Consider the following 14,547-nt stretch of genomic DNA (forward strand, 5'->3'; position numbering starts at 1 on the left):
CTTATAAGTCGTCACATGCTTCTCGCATTCTAAAATTTTAAAATTACTTCACTTCCATAATCGCTTCTAGCTCCTGCTTTCTTGACTGGCAATTATGTGCTCTTGTTATGATGATAACGTAAACTTCAAATGGATATCAAATACATGAATATTTGTGCACTTAGCATAGATATTTGGGTTTGAAGAGCTATAAAGTCCAGTCCCCCGAGATTCAAATAATTTTAGGTTTTTTAAAGGACATGAAGGTTTCCTAGAGCAATGAGATTTTCTCTTTTTTTTTTCAGAACAAGTGGTGGAAGCATCTTTTAATGCTTGTTTTAAAAATGATTTGTTTTTGCAAACCATTTAGGTTAACGTAAGATGCCATTTTGATGGTACCCTGCACTGTTGTCAGTATCGGAATCCAACATGTATCGTTTGGCCAACGATTCAGGTCTGAATCGGCCATACCGTTTTTCAGAATCTTAAGTGAAGCGTTCTGAATCTGTCAAGAATAATTAAAAATATTAGGTGTAAATCAGAATGTGACATGTGTTAAATATATTAAAATAATATTTAAAAAAATTAATTTAGACCTATTTTTTACATTTATTAAAAATAGCTGATTCAGGTCAGTATTCGTATCGATTTTTTGGCAGTACAATACTTATCAGCCGATTCAGGCCGTTAGCGCACGGATACTGACAACACTGGTACCCTTCCGAGTGCAAACGGGTTTGGTAGGATATCCAATTCGAATCTGAGACATTATTTTCATATGCAGATCTTTAAAATAATAATAATTGAATGTTCATTGGGATCGAACTTAATCAAATTATTTTCCAGATTCGGGTAGGATTTTCGCCAGTATTTTGCGTTGGATATATCTTTATCCATTTGCATTTTTACATGAAAAGGCCTGCTTTTAGTATCTTATTGGATCCAGCATCATCAGATATCATTCAGCTCCGTGCTCTGATTCGGATTTATTGCATACATTTTTTAAAAGTATTCGGATCTAGAATTCCGAACCGATCCGTTTGCCTCTTGTCTTTAACTAAACTATCCGTCCACCACCGAGGCATCCCATGTGGTAAGCGGGGTCCTGTGTCAAGCTGAAGGCCCAGGATCGAATCCCTCTGCTACATGCGGCGGCTGTTCTTGTGGTAAGGGTCCGGCCTAACCGCAGGCTTGACTTTAAAAAAATAAAAAATAAAAAAAAAAACCGCCCGAGTTGGACGACCGTCTGTCCACCGTCTCCATCGGACGGTCCTCGGCGCTCTTGGCGGTTGCCCGACGGTCGAGATCGCCCCTGTATTACTATAAATAACTTTCCCTTTGCGGCGCCTAAATCCCTCGTTGAGGGTTTTGGCAGGCGCGAAGGCGAGCCCTTTTCATTTGGGCGAAACCTTTCGGAAGGTACGCTCTCCTTCGTATTCCCATTTCTTAAACCCTAAACCCTACTTTCTGTGCGTGTGTTTGTTTTTGAATCTTTGTCTGTCCGAGTGGTTTTCGGCGATATCTCGTTCGTCTTTAGGGTTCTTGTTTTCTTGCTCGTTTCATTGTATTGATTTTCAAGGATTCTCGGAGGCTTTTGTTCTGAGGGTTTTTTATTCTTATTCTTATTCTTATTGATCTTGAGGGAAATATGTTCTGTTATATAATCTTTTTACGAGATTATGATTTTTTAGTTTAGAGAGGAGGAAGTAGTTGTTTCTTCAGTGTTATCCAAGAGTTTTCTGGCTAAGGATCAATTTCATGAAGGGAAACATGTGTTTCTTCAGAATTATGCATGTGAACGTTTTGCGCTCTGTTTTGCATCTATAGATTTTTACTGACCTAGGGTTTGGCAATGCCAAAAATCTGTAAATGATTGTAGGATTTAGGGGTTTCTGGTTATTGGTTTTTGATCTTGTTAAGGATGGGTAATATTTAGCTGGAAATGCATTTTGGTGTAGCTTGTTTATTTTTTATCATCTTTGGAGAATATCGTGCTTGGCTAATGTACTTCTCTATTTTTTGGATGTTGTCAATGATCAACTGTGTATTTGCATCACAAGTAGTTTTTGCATGAACGATTCCTTCTTTTCTGTTTTATATAAACGGTATCGATGGTCTGTCCCATCAGAATAGTTAATTTCTGTATTTTTTCTGATATTTTCTTCATTAGCTTGATGGTTGGTGTTTTCCATCATGCACTTATTGGTCCTAGTCAAAATATGAACAATATGGTGTTACAATATTCTTTGTGAATTTATTTGCCTCTTTGTTTTGGATTATGTTATGGTCTGTTTGATTTTTTTTTTGGGGGGGGGGGGGTTCTGTGATGGGATTAAGTTATTCAGTTAATTCTGTGAGAAAATGGTTAAATATTTCATTTCATGTTGCTGTATTCTGTTTTAATTTGAAGTCAAGCTGCTATACGCTCCATAGTTTATGTTAAATTTATTCTTAATTTCAAAATTTATGTTCTTGTTCTGAATTCTGGACTTTGGGATGAATGCGTCTGAAGGAATTTGCAAGATTTTTCTTCTCTTGTTCTAAACTCTGGATCTTGAGACGAGCCTAAATGAAGTAGCAAATTTTTTCTGCACTTTGTTATAAACTCTGGACCTTGAGATGAGTGTTTCTGAAGGAAGTAACACAATTTTTCTGGTCATTGTTCTGTACTCTGGACTTTGAGTTAAGTGTTTCTTGAATGGAATTCCTTTGGTACTTCTGAAAACTTTAGGGGAATTTTTTTTAAACCGAACTGATTGAATTTCAACCTTGTTGGTCAGTTCCTAGGGGCATTTCTTTCCACCCTTTCATGCTCTATGTGTTCATATATACAGGAAATCTTATTTGATGTTGTGAGATTTTAGCTTAGATGAATGCTGAGAATTCTGTAGCAGAGTTGAGTAAATTTTGTTTATGAACAAAGTTAGTACCTATTGGCTTAGTTGTCAAAGGCGCTATGCGGAGCCTATGCGGTGAGCCCTTAAAAAGACTAGGTGGGGACTAGGCGGCACTAGGTGGACTAGTCGGTTCCCCAATTAAAAAAAATAAAAAATACATAAAGTATGTAAACAAAATGCCAAAATTAATAACAAACAAGTATACAACATAAAATTAATGAACAATATGCGATAGACAAAACACAATATGTCGTAACAAACTAGTATACAACCAGCATGTTAGCGTCTCTAAATAAAATGCTAAAAATTCATAAAGTAATAACTACGCATATATCAACAAAATTAACCAACAAAATTAACATGCCTTCAGGATTTTATAGAAAAAATTAATCAACAAAATTATCTATGCATGCTTTTATAGAAAAATCAAAATTCAACTAATAAAAATTCAGATTATATTGCATAATATACATAATTACATATATATTACTGTATATACATATATATTCAATTACTCATAACATATCAGTGCAATCCAAATTTGTAAGTATCATATCTTATAGTAACTTTTTAATAAAAAGTTTCAAAACAATTTCAAAAAAATCAAGAAAAATCATAAAAAAAACAAAAAAAACATCAAACAATGATGAATTGCACAAAATACAACCATGAAATCACATATGAAGCATTTATGTCTCTATGAGCCACATAAGACATCATCAAACATCAACTAATATAAAATCATAGATAATATTGCATGCATATCTCACAAGAACAATGCAAAACATTAAATATCTTGCAATTAAGAACATGCCACAAGACTCATACTTTTATATTACATAATAAAAAATATTATGACAATAGTTGCATTCGATTTTCAATAGGTTTTCAGTTTTCACTCATTACTTGAGTGCACCATTGTCATGCCAGATCATCTTGTACCATCTTTGTTGGAGTGTGGAGCTTGATTTTTACCTTAATATAAATCTTTAATTTTGGAGTATAGCTTTGTAATTTTACTCATAATAAAGATTTTTTATTTTAACCCATGAAAAAATGGTGAAAATGCACTTTTTTTTTTACCTTAACTCACTTCTTTGCAGAGCCGGACCTGTAAAGAGGCCAATGAGGCTTGGGCCTCAGGGCCCCTAGGCCCAAAAAAGTTTTAGGGGCCCATTTTTAAGGCCCCAGCTCCCCATAAAAATTTTAGGGGCCCATTTTATTTTTATTTTTATTTTTATTCTTTAAAAAAAAATCGGAGGCGCTGCCCCTAAACTCCTACTATTAATAGGGGCCCCATTTTTTCCCTCCGCCTCAAGCCCCATAAAACACAGGTACGGCTCTGCTTCTTTGGGTGAAAAAACTGTGAAAATGCACTTCTGATGGCCTATGAACAAATGGAGAAGTCTGCCCTCAAAAGGTATTTAAAACCCAAAATGAACAATATGTATTATACTGTATCGTACGATACTTACAACTGTAATCAACAAAATATGAATTCAGCCTTTCACACACACACGCACACACACACACACACATATATAATATTACATAATAAGTAATACTAAAGATGTTTTTGGGCTTTTATAGAAAAGATTACAGAAACAAATAAAAATTTAGAAAGTAATAACTATGCATATATCAACAAAATTAACATGCTTTTGGGCTTTTATAAAAAAAAAATAATTAGCAAAATTAACTATGCATGCTTTCACATAAAAATAAAAATTCAACTAATAAAAATCTAAAAAAACAAAAACATACAAATAAAAATCAAACATATATAAGAGGCGGAGGAAGAAGAAGAGGGACAAGGCAAGCGGAAGGGAGTAAGAACAAGGGAGAAGAGGAAGAAGCATTGGGGGAATATGAAGGAGAAGAAAAAAATTAAGCGGGGGAGAAAGAAGAAAGGAGAGGAAGAAGAGGGGGCGATAAGAAGGGGAAGAATGGAGAGAGAGAGAGAGAGAGAGAGAGAGAGAGAGAGAGTACCTCTTCTTCTTGCAATAAGCCGAGAGGCGGAGAGAAAGGGAAAACGAAAGGGTGACAATGGGAGAGGGTGAAAAAACAATCATTCCCCTTTCTATAGGGTCCGTTGTGGTGAACAAAAAAATAATGGACAAAAACTAGGCTTGTCACCTAGGTGTAAGGAAATATGCAGAATTACGAAAACACTAGCCACTTGTAGACTTTACAATATTAACATCATACAAGTGCACATGCACAAGTCCTCTATGGGACAATACAAAGATCAATAAGGCACATAAAAGATACACAAAAGGTAAAAAAATGTAAGCCTTTTATTGATAAAGTGCTTCATACAAGCATAGGATACAATGGGAGGACAACCCCCATATGTTGGGAGCCCCCAAACGACTCTATGGTCATTTTGACCATAGAGCCCCTAAGGGTCCTCTAATATTACAATTAGGAAAAATAAAAAAAAGGAAATGAAAAATAACTGTTTTAATAAAACAGTTTTATTACATGAGTGAAATGACAAAAATGCCCCTATAGGGCATATATATATATATACACACACACACACACAATCTTAACACCCCCCTCAAACTTATGGTGTAAACACCAAAAGTTAGTTAAGAAGAAAAAGGAAACATGGAGCAACAAGAGGCTTAGTGAAAAAGTCTGCAAGTTAAAATTCTGAAGTGACAAAAGGCAACTCAATAGTTCCTCTCGAAAATTCATCACGAACATAATGGCAGTCCATCTCGATGTGCTTGGTGCGCTCACGAAAGGTGTGATTGCTAGCAATGTAAATTGCGTTTTTATTATCGCAACACATCTTCGAAGGGTTGGAGACGTCAATACTCATATCCTTGAAAAGATTTCTTAACCATACAAGTTTCATAGTTGTAGTTGCCATAGCTCTGTATTCTGCTTCAGTGGAAGATAACGTGACCTTCTGCTTCTTTTTGCATCTCGAGGCAATCAAAGAATCTCTTAAAAAGACACAAAAACCAGTAGTTGAGATTCTATCATTAGGATTTATTTCCCAATCAATATTAGTATAAGCAAGTAAATTCAAAGATGAGGATGAGGATATAAAGAGCCCTTTAATTATGGTATTCTTGATATATCTGATGATTCTTAATACAACACTGTTGTGTAAAGTTGTGGGAGTATGTTGAAACTAACTAGCAGAGTGAACGACGTGAGCGATATCTGGTCTGGTGATTGACAGATAAGCGAGAGACTCAATTAGCTGTCTGTAAGGTGTGGGATCTTTGAGAAGAGTTTCATATTCAAGTCTTAATTTAGCATTCACCATTTTAGGAGTTTACACTTTCTTATCACCTAAAATGTCAGATTTAGCACATATATCTGCAACAAGTTTCATTTGAGGAAGTACGTACCCTTCGAAAGATTTTGCAACTTTAATTCCTAAAAAATATCTTAAGAATCCAAAAACCTCTTAAGAATCCTAGGCCAAACATATCAAAATTATCTTTTAACACATTTTTAACATTACTAACTCCCATTTTGTCGTTCCTTATTATAATCATATTATCTACGTAAAGTAGAAGAATAACAATGCTAGTACCTATATTTTTCACAAAGAGAGCAGTGTCAATATAGCATGAACGAAAACCCAAATTAATCATAACATTAGTGAACCTATCATACCAGGCAAAGGTCTCTTCATAGTCAATTTCATGTTCTTGTGAGTATCCTTTAGCTACTAACCTAGTTTTATATCTCTCTAAAGTTTCATTACTCTTGGTTTAAACTTTAAAAATCCATCGACATTCAATAGGTTTCTTATTGAGAGGTAGCTTAACTACCTCTTAGGTTTTTGCTTTCTTAAGAGCATCTAGTTCTATGTTCATGGCTTTTCTCCAATGAAAAACATTTTTAGCTTCATTATAATGTGAAGGCTCATGATGTAAACGTAAAATTATTAAGCAAGTCTTATAATTAGGAGATAATGTTTCATAAGACACAAACCTATTTGGTTGAATAGATTTTCTACTAGATCTTCTAAGAGGAGTTTCTTCTATAGATTCATTATATTGAGAAAATTTTTCTAGGGCACTACTAGGATTATTTTGCTCACGCCAGGTATAAAATAATATTTTTAGAAAAATTATCAATGATGTCATCAATACTTGGTGAAGTTCCAATATTAGAATATTCATGATTTATATCATCTATAACTTCATAATGATTCAAGGAATCATCATTAGTATGTATATCTTCCATTGGGGAGAGATCATACAAAAACATATAGTCCATTTCCTCCTTATCATATTCTTCAAAACCGTTTTCATCTTTTATGAATGTCACATCTTTGGAAACATAAAGTTTGTTAATTTGAAAATTAAAACATCTATTCTTTTTCATTTTCGCCATATTCAAGGAAAACACATTCAATTGCTTTTGGAGATAACTTATCTTTTTTGTGTAAAAGCACAAAACATTTACAACAAAAAATTCGCAAACGATTGAAGTCAAGTGTTATTTTGAGAAGTTTTTCATAAGGAGAGATATTTTTTTAAGTGGATGATGGCATTCGATTTATTAAATAAGTAGAAGTTGAAACGACTTCTGCCAAAAAAAAATTGGGAATATTTTTAAAAATAAGTAATGTTCTAGCAGTTTCTACTATATGCCTATGTTTTCTTTCTGCTAGCCCATTTTGTTGTAGTGTCCTAGGGCAAGATTTTTGATAAAAAGATCCATTTAGCTTTAGATAATTTTGAAAATCATTAGATAGATATTTTTCACCCGAATTCGATCTAAGAATAAATATATTGCCTTGAAATTGATTCTTAACTTTCATGTAAAATTCTTTAAAGAAGGAGAAAACTTTCAACTTAAAATTAAGAAAGTAGACCCATACATACCTAGTAAAATCATCAATAAAAGTTATATAATATGAATAACCACCTTTAGACATGATCAGAGAAGGACCCCCATACATCCGAGTGCACCAATTCAAAGGGTCTTATTGAGACAATGGTTATATTTGAAAATAGAATAGATTTCATTTTTTCAAGAATACAATCTTTGCAAGTCATATCTTTTTCAATACAAAATGTGTTTCCAAAAGGAAAAGATATATTTTAAAAAAGTTTGGATGCCCAAGTCTTTTATGCCTAGTTTCAATGCCCTTATCTTGAACATAAGTATAAAAATAGTTTAAAGGAAGAGACAAATAGTCTATAAAGTAAAGATCCCCCTTCTTATGGCCTTGTCCAATCCGCTTTTCGAACCAGAGATCCTGTACAAAGCAACCATTAGATGAGAAAGATATTTCACATCCATAGTCGGTAATTTGAAAAACGGAAAAAAGGTTTAAATTTAGTTTGGGAACGACTCTAACTTTTGGAACAAAAAAATTTTGAGAATTTTTAGAATCTAATTTTCCTATACTCTTAATTTTCAAAAAAAGTTTTATCAGCCGTAGAAACACAAGATAAATTTGAATTGGTGCATATATCGGTTAAGGCATTTTCATGGGAAGTTATGGAAAAATGTTCCTGAATCCAAGAATACGTACCGGGTGAGGATGCGAAGGCAATGACGATACCCGATGTGGAAGAAGTTGCCTTGAGGATTTGTTAGAGTGCCATAAAAATTTGTCCAAGTTTGCCTTTAAGATCTTCTCCACTCTTGCCTTCTTGTTCTTTCTTGGGAATTGATTCTTCAACGGAAGCAACCTTATACTTTAAAGTTCCATTTAACTTTGGGCAAGCAAATTTAATATGACCCGACTCATTACAATGATTACAAATAATCATTTTTTTTCCTCTACCATAGTTATTATATTATCACTATATTTATTTTGCCTCCCAAAGTATGGAGGCTTATAGGTCTTGACATGGTTGCCGAGTTTAAATACGGCCAAGATTTCATCGCAACTCTTACTCATAAGACGAGTTTCTTCTTGGATGATTTCGGCAATAGCATCTTCCAAAGGAAGATGAGTAGATCTATGTAGGAGAGAAGACCTAACTTGCTCAAATTCGGGACGAAGCCCAAATATAATTGAAAAAATCTTTTTTGTTCAATTTGTTTTTGCCTAAGTTCTACGTCTTCAAGGGCAACCCACGTAAGCTCTAAGAGTGCTAGTTCATCCCATAGGGGATTTAAAGCACTATAATAGTCTTGGATACTCATTTCACCTTGTTTGGTGGGCCTCACCTTTTCTTGCAAGAAATATGCTCTTGCAAGATCCTTTTTGATATACATACCCTCCATAAAAAACCAAGCCTCATTGGTTTTGCAGAATTTTGCAATGTTAGGATATACCTTAAGTTTCACGTTGTTCATGAACTATGCAAGAATTTTCGTACGGTTACTCTCCCAATCTTATACTTGTTTACAATGATCTTCAATAGCCTTGTTGCGAGCATCTCCCTTTAGGGCTTTCTTTTGATCTCCTTCTATCTTTGTGAGCTTGAGTTGGGGTTCGGTAATAGCACCCATCACATAACAACTTTTTTCCTTTAAGATTTTTTTCCATAGCGGATGCCCACACCATGTAATTTTTACCATTGAGCTTGAAAGAGAGATCATGGTTTCCATCACGTAAGAAAGAGATGAAGAAGTGAAAAAGAAAGGGTGTTGTCACAAACACAACCTCTTGTCGGTAACCTTTTTCGTCCAAGAACAATATGGCTCTCCTACCATGTAAGGAAATATGTGGAAGCACGAAAACACTAGTCACTTGAAGACTTTACAGGATTACAATCATGCAAGTGGACATGCACAAGTCCTATATGGGACAATACAAAGATTAATAAGGCACATAAAATATACACAAAAGCTAAAAAATGTAAGTCTTTTATTGATAAAGTGCTTCATACAAGCATAGGATAAAGGGGGGAATAACCCCCATATTTATACACAAAAGTGGGGGGAATGAGAGGACCATTGCTCCCAACTGTCATATTTTTGACCGTTGGGAGCCCCCAACGACTCTATGGTCATTTTGACTATAGAGTCCCTAAGGGCCCTCTAATATTACAAATAGGAAAAATAAAAATAAAAAAAAGGAAGAATTGAAAAATAACTGTTTTAATAAAACAGTTTTATTACATCAGTGAAATGACAAAAATGCCCCTATAGGGCATATACCTATATAACTTGAAATATATATATATATATATAATCTTAACACTAGGCACCGCCTAGGCAGTAAAGTAAGGGCCCACAGCCCAAACCTAGTCGCTCAGGTGGTGGAACCTAGGCACCCGCCTTTGACAACTAAGCCTATTGGGGGTTGAATTATTCATATTTATTCACAATTCACCTTTGGCTGAAGGTCAAGTTTTCTCATGTATTTACTGAGTTGATAAATATCTGCACTGTAATAAGAGAAATGCTGGTGGCATTGTCTTTTGGACTGTAAGCACTTTCAAATGAATAAATAGAGGATTTATCATGTTCTCAGTGTGCTTTCATGGAACCATCGTGTGGCATTCTTGTGCTTCATTTTTTTTCCTCAAAATGTTTTACAATTTTCTCCTTTGACCAATGACAATTGTGCATTAATTCCTTTTGGTCCATTTTCAGTTTTGATTCGTGGCATTGCTTTCTCAGGGTGACGCCACACATTTTGTATGATTGGTGTGTGGTATTTATATCCATGCTTTCTGACTGTCAAATAACCTTATGTATTTGCTGGTGAGGTCATGTTGCTTTGCTAGAATATTACCCTCTTGACTCCTATTGGAAGGCAGCCAAAGCAGGTTCTTTTGGCCCTAGCCATGTTGCTTGAGAACATGAAAACTCTTTCCACAATCAGATCAGCTCTAGTTGAAACCTGTTGTATACAACTCCACTAAGTGGTTCTGCATTCTTAAAAGATTAAGCATGTCACAGGTCTTTCTGGTGGGTAGATGTGTAGTTGTTCACTTGTGACAGCATGCTTTGATGGACTTATAAATTTTTTGTTGCATTAGTTACTCATTCGGAGTGGTTGTTGTAAATTTATGCTTGAGGGTGTTTAATGTGTCGGATGTATAATCCAAGTGAGTTTCCTCTAGCTGATAATTAATGTAAGCACAAGATGGTCATCCCAAAATCAGACAGTGTTTGGATGTGTACATCTGTCCGATATTGTTCCTGCAGAAAGCAATTGATGCAAGCAGAAGATTCCAACTAAAATTGACAGTGTACACTGAGGTCTGGAATTTGAGGGAATAACTTCGGAAATTTATGAGCATTCTCAAATTTGCATATCTGAAATACATATAAAAAAAGTACTTAAAAAACACACTGGTTTAACTTTGCAGCAACTATTCACAGAAATGATAATTAAGATAAATGGGATTGGAAATCCTGTGAAATAACCAAATAGAAAAAAAGTTATTGTTGTACTTAAGGCTTGTAGGTATGAGCAGAAATTTATAGAGGCTGAAAGAGATTTTGTAACGAGCAACATATCGTAAACAGAAAGGGAAGACAGCCCTCAAGGATTCCGATCATCTGGCAAGGGCGACTTGTGAATGTCACCAAGTTGATGGGATGTCACAAGTATGAAACCCATGGGTGGCATCCCTTGCTGCAAGGTCAAAGCTGGGGGGAGCAGGGGGGACATCAAGGGTTTTAGCAACAGGAGGCTAGCCAATGTGCCGTTGGTGATTTGGGAGGGGTTTCCCTTGGGTTATCCAAAAAAAAAAAGAGGAGAAAAAAATTATTAGCATGTTGTTTTGGTTTCATGTGCCATGACATGAGGTCAGCATGGACTAGTTAACTAGTTAAACTTCATGTTTGATATTCATTTGGGTAAAGTCAGTTTGCAATAACATTTTAAAAGAAAAAAGGTTCTCTATAAACCATCTGTACACCCGTTTAGGCTTGATTTAACATGATATGAAGTATTTCCATTTTTTTATACCGTTGTGATCCAGGTTTGCAACAATGGCTTTTGCTAGTAAGCTTGGCAACCTTCTGAAACAAACTGTAAATGGACACATTGGATCTCAGCTTTCTGGTCCTACAAATCAGTCAATATTCCAGGCCATACGTTGCATGTCATCTTCTAAGGTCTTTGTTGGAGGTATGCTATTTGTTTTAAACCTTCTGAAGTCTGATTGAGTTGGACATAGGGTGGACATCGAGCTGGGTTTGGGCCACGTGTCAGAGATGTGATTAGTGATGATCCTGTCTAGCCCGACCTGAATGGCAAGTCAATCAAGCTTGAGTCTGGGTAACTAACCTGACCCCAACCTGAATAATGCAGATCAAGGCAGGGGAGGCCCACTCCATGTCCCCGTGAGGCTAGCCTGACAGGCCATTGGGCTCTAATGGGACCATCTCAATCTGATCTAGTCACCATCCCTATTCGAAGACATATTTTGGCATCTCAATTTTTTTTCTTTTGGAATGGTTTATACCAGGACTTTCATATGGTACCGACGATACTGGTCTAAGAGACGCATTTTCCAGCTATGGAGAAGTCATTGAAGGTAAGTCACATGTGCCCAATGTTTGATACGTGCAGAAGATTCTGATTAGGTCCAAATTTTTTATATTGGTTTCCTGAAAATGCCCTTGAGAAAATTTGGAGGCAACAAATGATTTTTTAGCAAAATTAGATTGGCAGAGGATTTTTGATCTGGGATGTTGGTAAACTCTAAGATTTACTGATTTCTCATTGGCTGATCATATTTACTTTCAGCTAGGGTCATTATGGATCGCGAAACTGGTAGATCTCGAGGTTTTGGCTTTGTAGGCTTTACATCAAGTGAGGAAGCGGCTTCTGCTATCGGTGGAATGGATGGAAAGGCATGTTTCTGAATGTTTCTATTTTACATAAATTTTTGGGATAAAAGCTTTTGATAATTGCATTAATTTATTCAGTTTACATGACTACTGTTATGTTCTGGAAGTGGAGTTATACAGTTTCTGTTCTCTTCACCAGAGCGCTTCCCGCCAGTGTGGAAAGGTGCAGCTTTTGAAGGGGTTGTTCCTGTGATTCAGCAAAAGGGGATCACTGACTTTCCTCTTGTTGACCTGATTTGAGTTCTTTCCTGATGCTTATGTAAAACTCATGCATCTTAGCTCACCTGTCTTGCGACGTAATCAGTGGGTTGTGTTACCTGTTGTACTAGAAGTTATTTGGGTCCTCCTATCAATCATTGATCAAGTGTCCAGTTTTGCTGGTCAGTGGCATTGACTGTTCGTGTCTTATTGTGCAGGATCTTCATGGACGGATGGTTCGAGTGACTTATGCATTGGATAGGTCAGGGGGATTCCGTGGCGGTGGCGGTGGAGGTGGTGGCTATGGGGGTGGTGGTTATGGTGGAGGTGGTTATAGTGGTGGTGGTTACAGCGGAGGTGGAAGTTCCGGATATGGTGGGGATGGTTATGGGAGCAGTGGTAGCAGTGCAGGCAGCTATGGCGGGGTTGGCAACTACTCTGGTGGCGGAGGTGGAGGTGGCAGCGGCTTTGGTGGAAGTGGCGGTGGCTTTGGTGGAAGTGGCGGTGCTGTCTCTGATGGTGGAAGTTTCACTAGCCAGGGTATGGACGATGGTGGCTACAATGTTCCACCTGTTAGTGCTGATCAAGGTTTAGACGAACCACTTGAAGGGATCGGCAGAGATGATGACGAGCCTGATGACTATGCAGACAAAAGAAGTGCATGAGGCAGAACAACAGGGAATGTGCTATCCCCTGTTATTGTTCTGTGCTGTTAAATAGTAACAGATGAAGCATTTTTACAAAATTTATGATGGAAGTTTCATTTTCTTCGGTTGTTGAAGTGGTGTATGGTGGTATCAGTTTCCATTTTTCTTGTTTGTTGAATATGACATATGATTCCGGCCGTGATGGCTGAACTTTCAGACGGGCTTCTTTGCTAAACTGTATGTGATTTTCGTTGCCTTGATTTTATGATCGACTATCATTTGATGGGTGCAGGAGCTGACACATTCCAAAGGGCGAGCATTGCAAGTGGGTGATGTTTCTCATATTCTTCATAAAGAAGATTTGAATATGATGTATGGTTGATAATTAAATAGGAGTTAGCAGGCAAAAAGTGTAGAAATTTAAAAGAATATTTTCATCTTCTATAAGATTTGTCGTCTCATTTCCTTTTGCAGTTCATTAGCAAAGAAAATTTGACGGCTGACTTTCGTGGCGGTATTTGCAAATCTGTAATAAGAACGCTCTTTTCGTCTGATAAAAGTATTATTTAACTTCTCTGAAAATACTCTCTCTCTCTCTCTCTCTAAGCCAAGATTACTACTCCAAGACTTGTTTTTGTTGAATGAATATTTGTTCAGAACTATTTACAAATCTCAACCAAGAATGTCTGTTTTTAATAATAAGAAATAATATTTACCAAGACAAAATTGTTACGAGGCGCTTTGGAAAAGAAAAAATGTTGCAATGCTACTCCAGTGGCAACTAATCCAAGGAGAGAAGCATTAGGTGGCGGTTTTTTACTGCTAGTTAAATATTTTCGGTTTCCAATATATGCTTGATCACAGTGGATTTTCATTATCTGATTCTGCCATCTTAATGAATTCATCAAAAACATCGTTATAGAGGGTATCACCAGATGGATCTTGACAAAGGATGAGAGAAATCGTAGTTATCTCCTTTATCATCATCTGTTATCGATCGTGTGCTGGACACTTCAAAATTCAGTCAGGATCATGTCTGGCAAGTCCATGTTGGGCTCTCGAGGGAGCTTGCGGAG

General features: G+C 36.2%; 1 protein-coding gene across 1 annotated transcript; it reads left to right on the forward strand.

Moving 5' to 3' along the window:
- Positions 1 to 1,306: 1,306 nt before the first annotated feature.
- LOC149848819 (uncharacterized) lies at positions 1,307 to 13,729 on the forward strand. Its single transcript, XM_089997613.1, has 5 exons — positions 1,307 to 1,398; positions 11,753 to 11,901; positions 12,242 to 12,310; positions 12,523 to 12,629; positions 13,043 to 13,729. The coding sequence occupies exons 2-5, from the start codon at positions 11,763 to 11,765 to the stop codon at positions 13,487 to 13,489; spliced, it is 762 nt and encodes a 253-aa protein (XP_089853739.1). The 5' UTR covers positions 1,307 to 1,398; positions 11,753 to 11,762; the 3' UTR covers positions 13,490 to 13,729.
- Positions 13,730 to 14,547: the final 818 nt, after the last annotated feature.

This window comes from Nuphar pumila, chromosome 1 (genome assembly GCF_984573655.1).
Source record: "Nuphar pumila chromosome 1, dmNupPumi1.hap1.1, whole genome shotgun sequence".
In the NCBI taxonomy this organism is placed as follows: domain Eukaryota; kingdom Viridiplantae; phylum Streptophyta; class Magnoliopsida; order Nymphaeales; family Nymphaeaceae; genus Nuphar; species Nuphar pumila.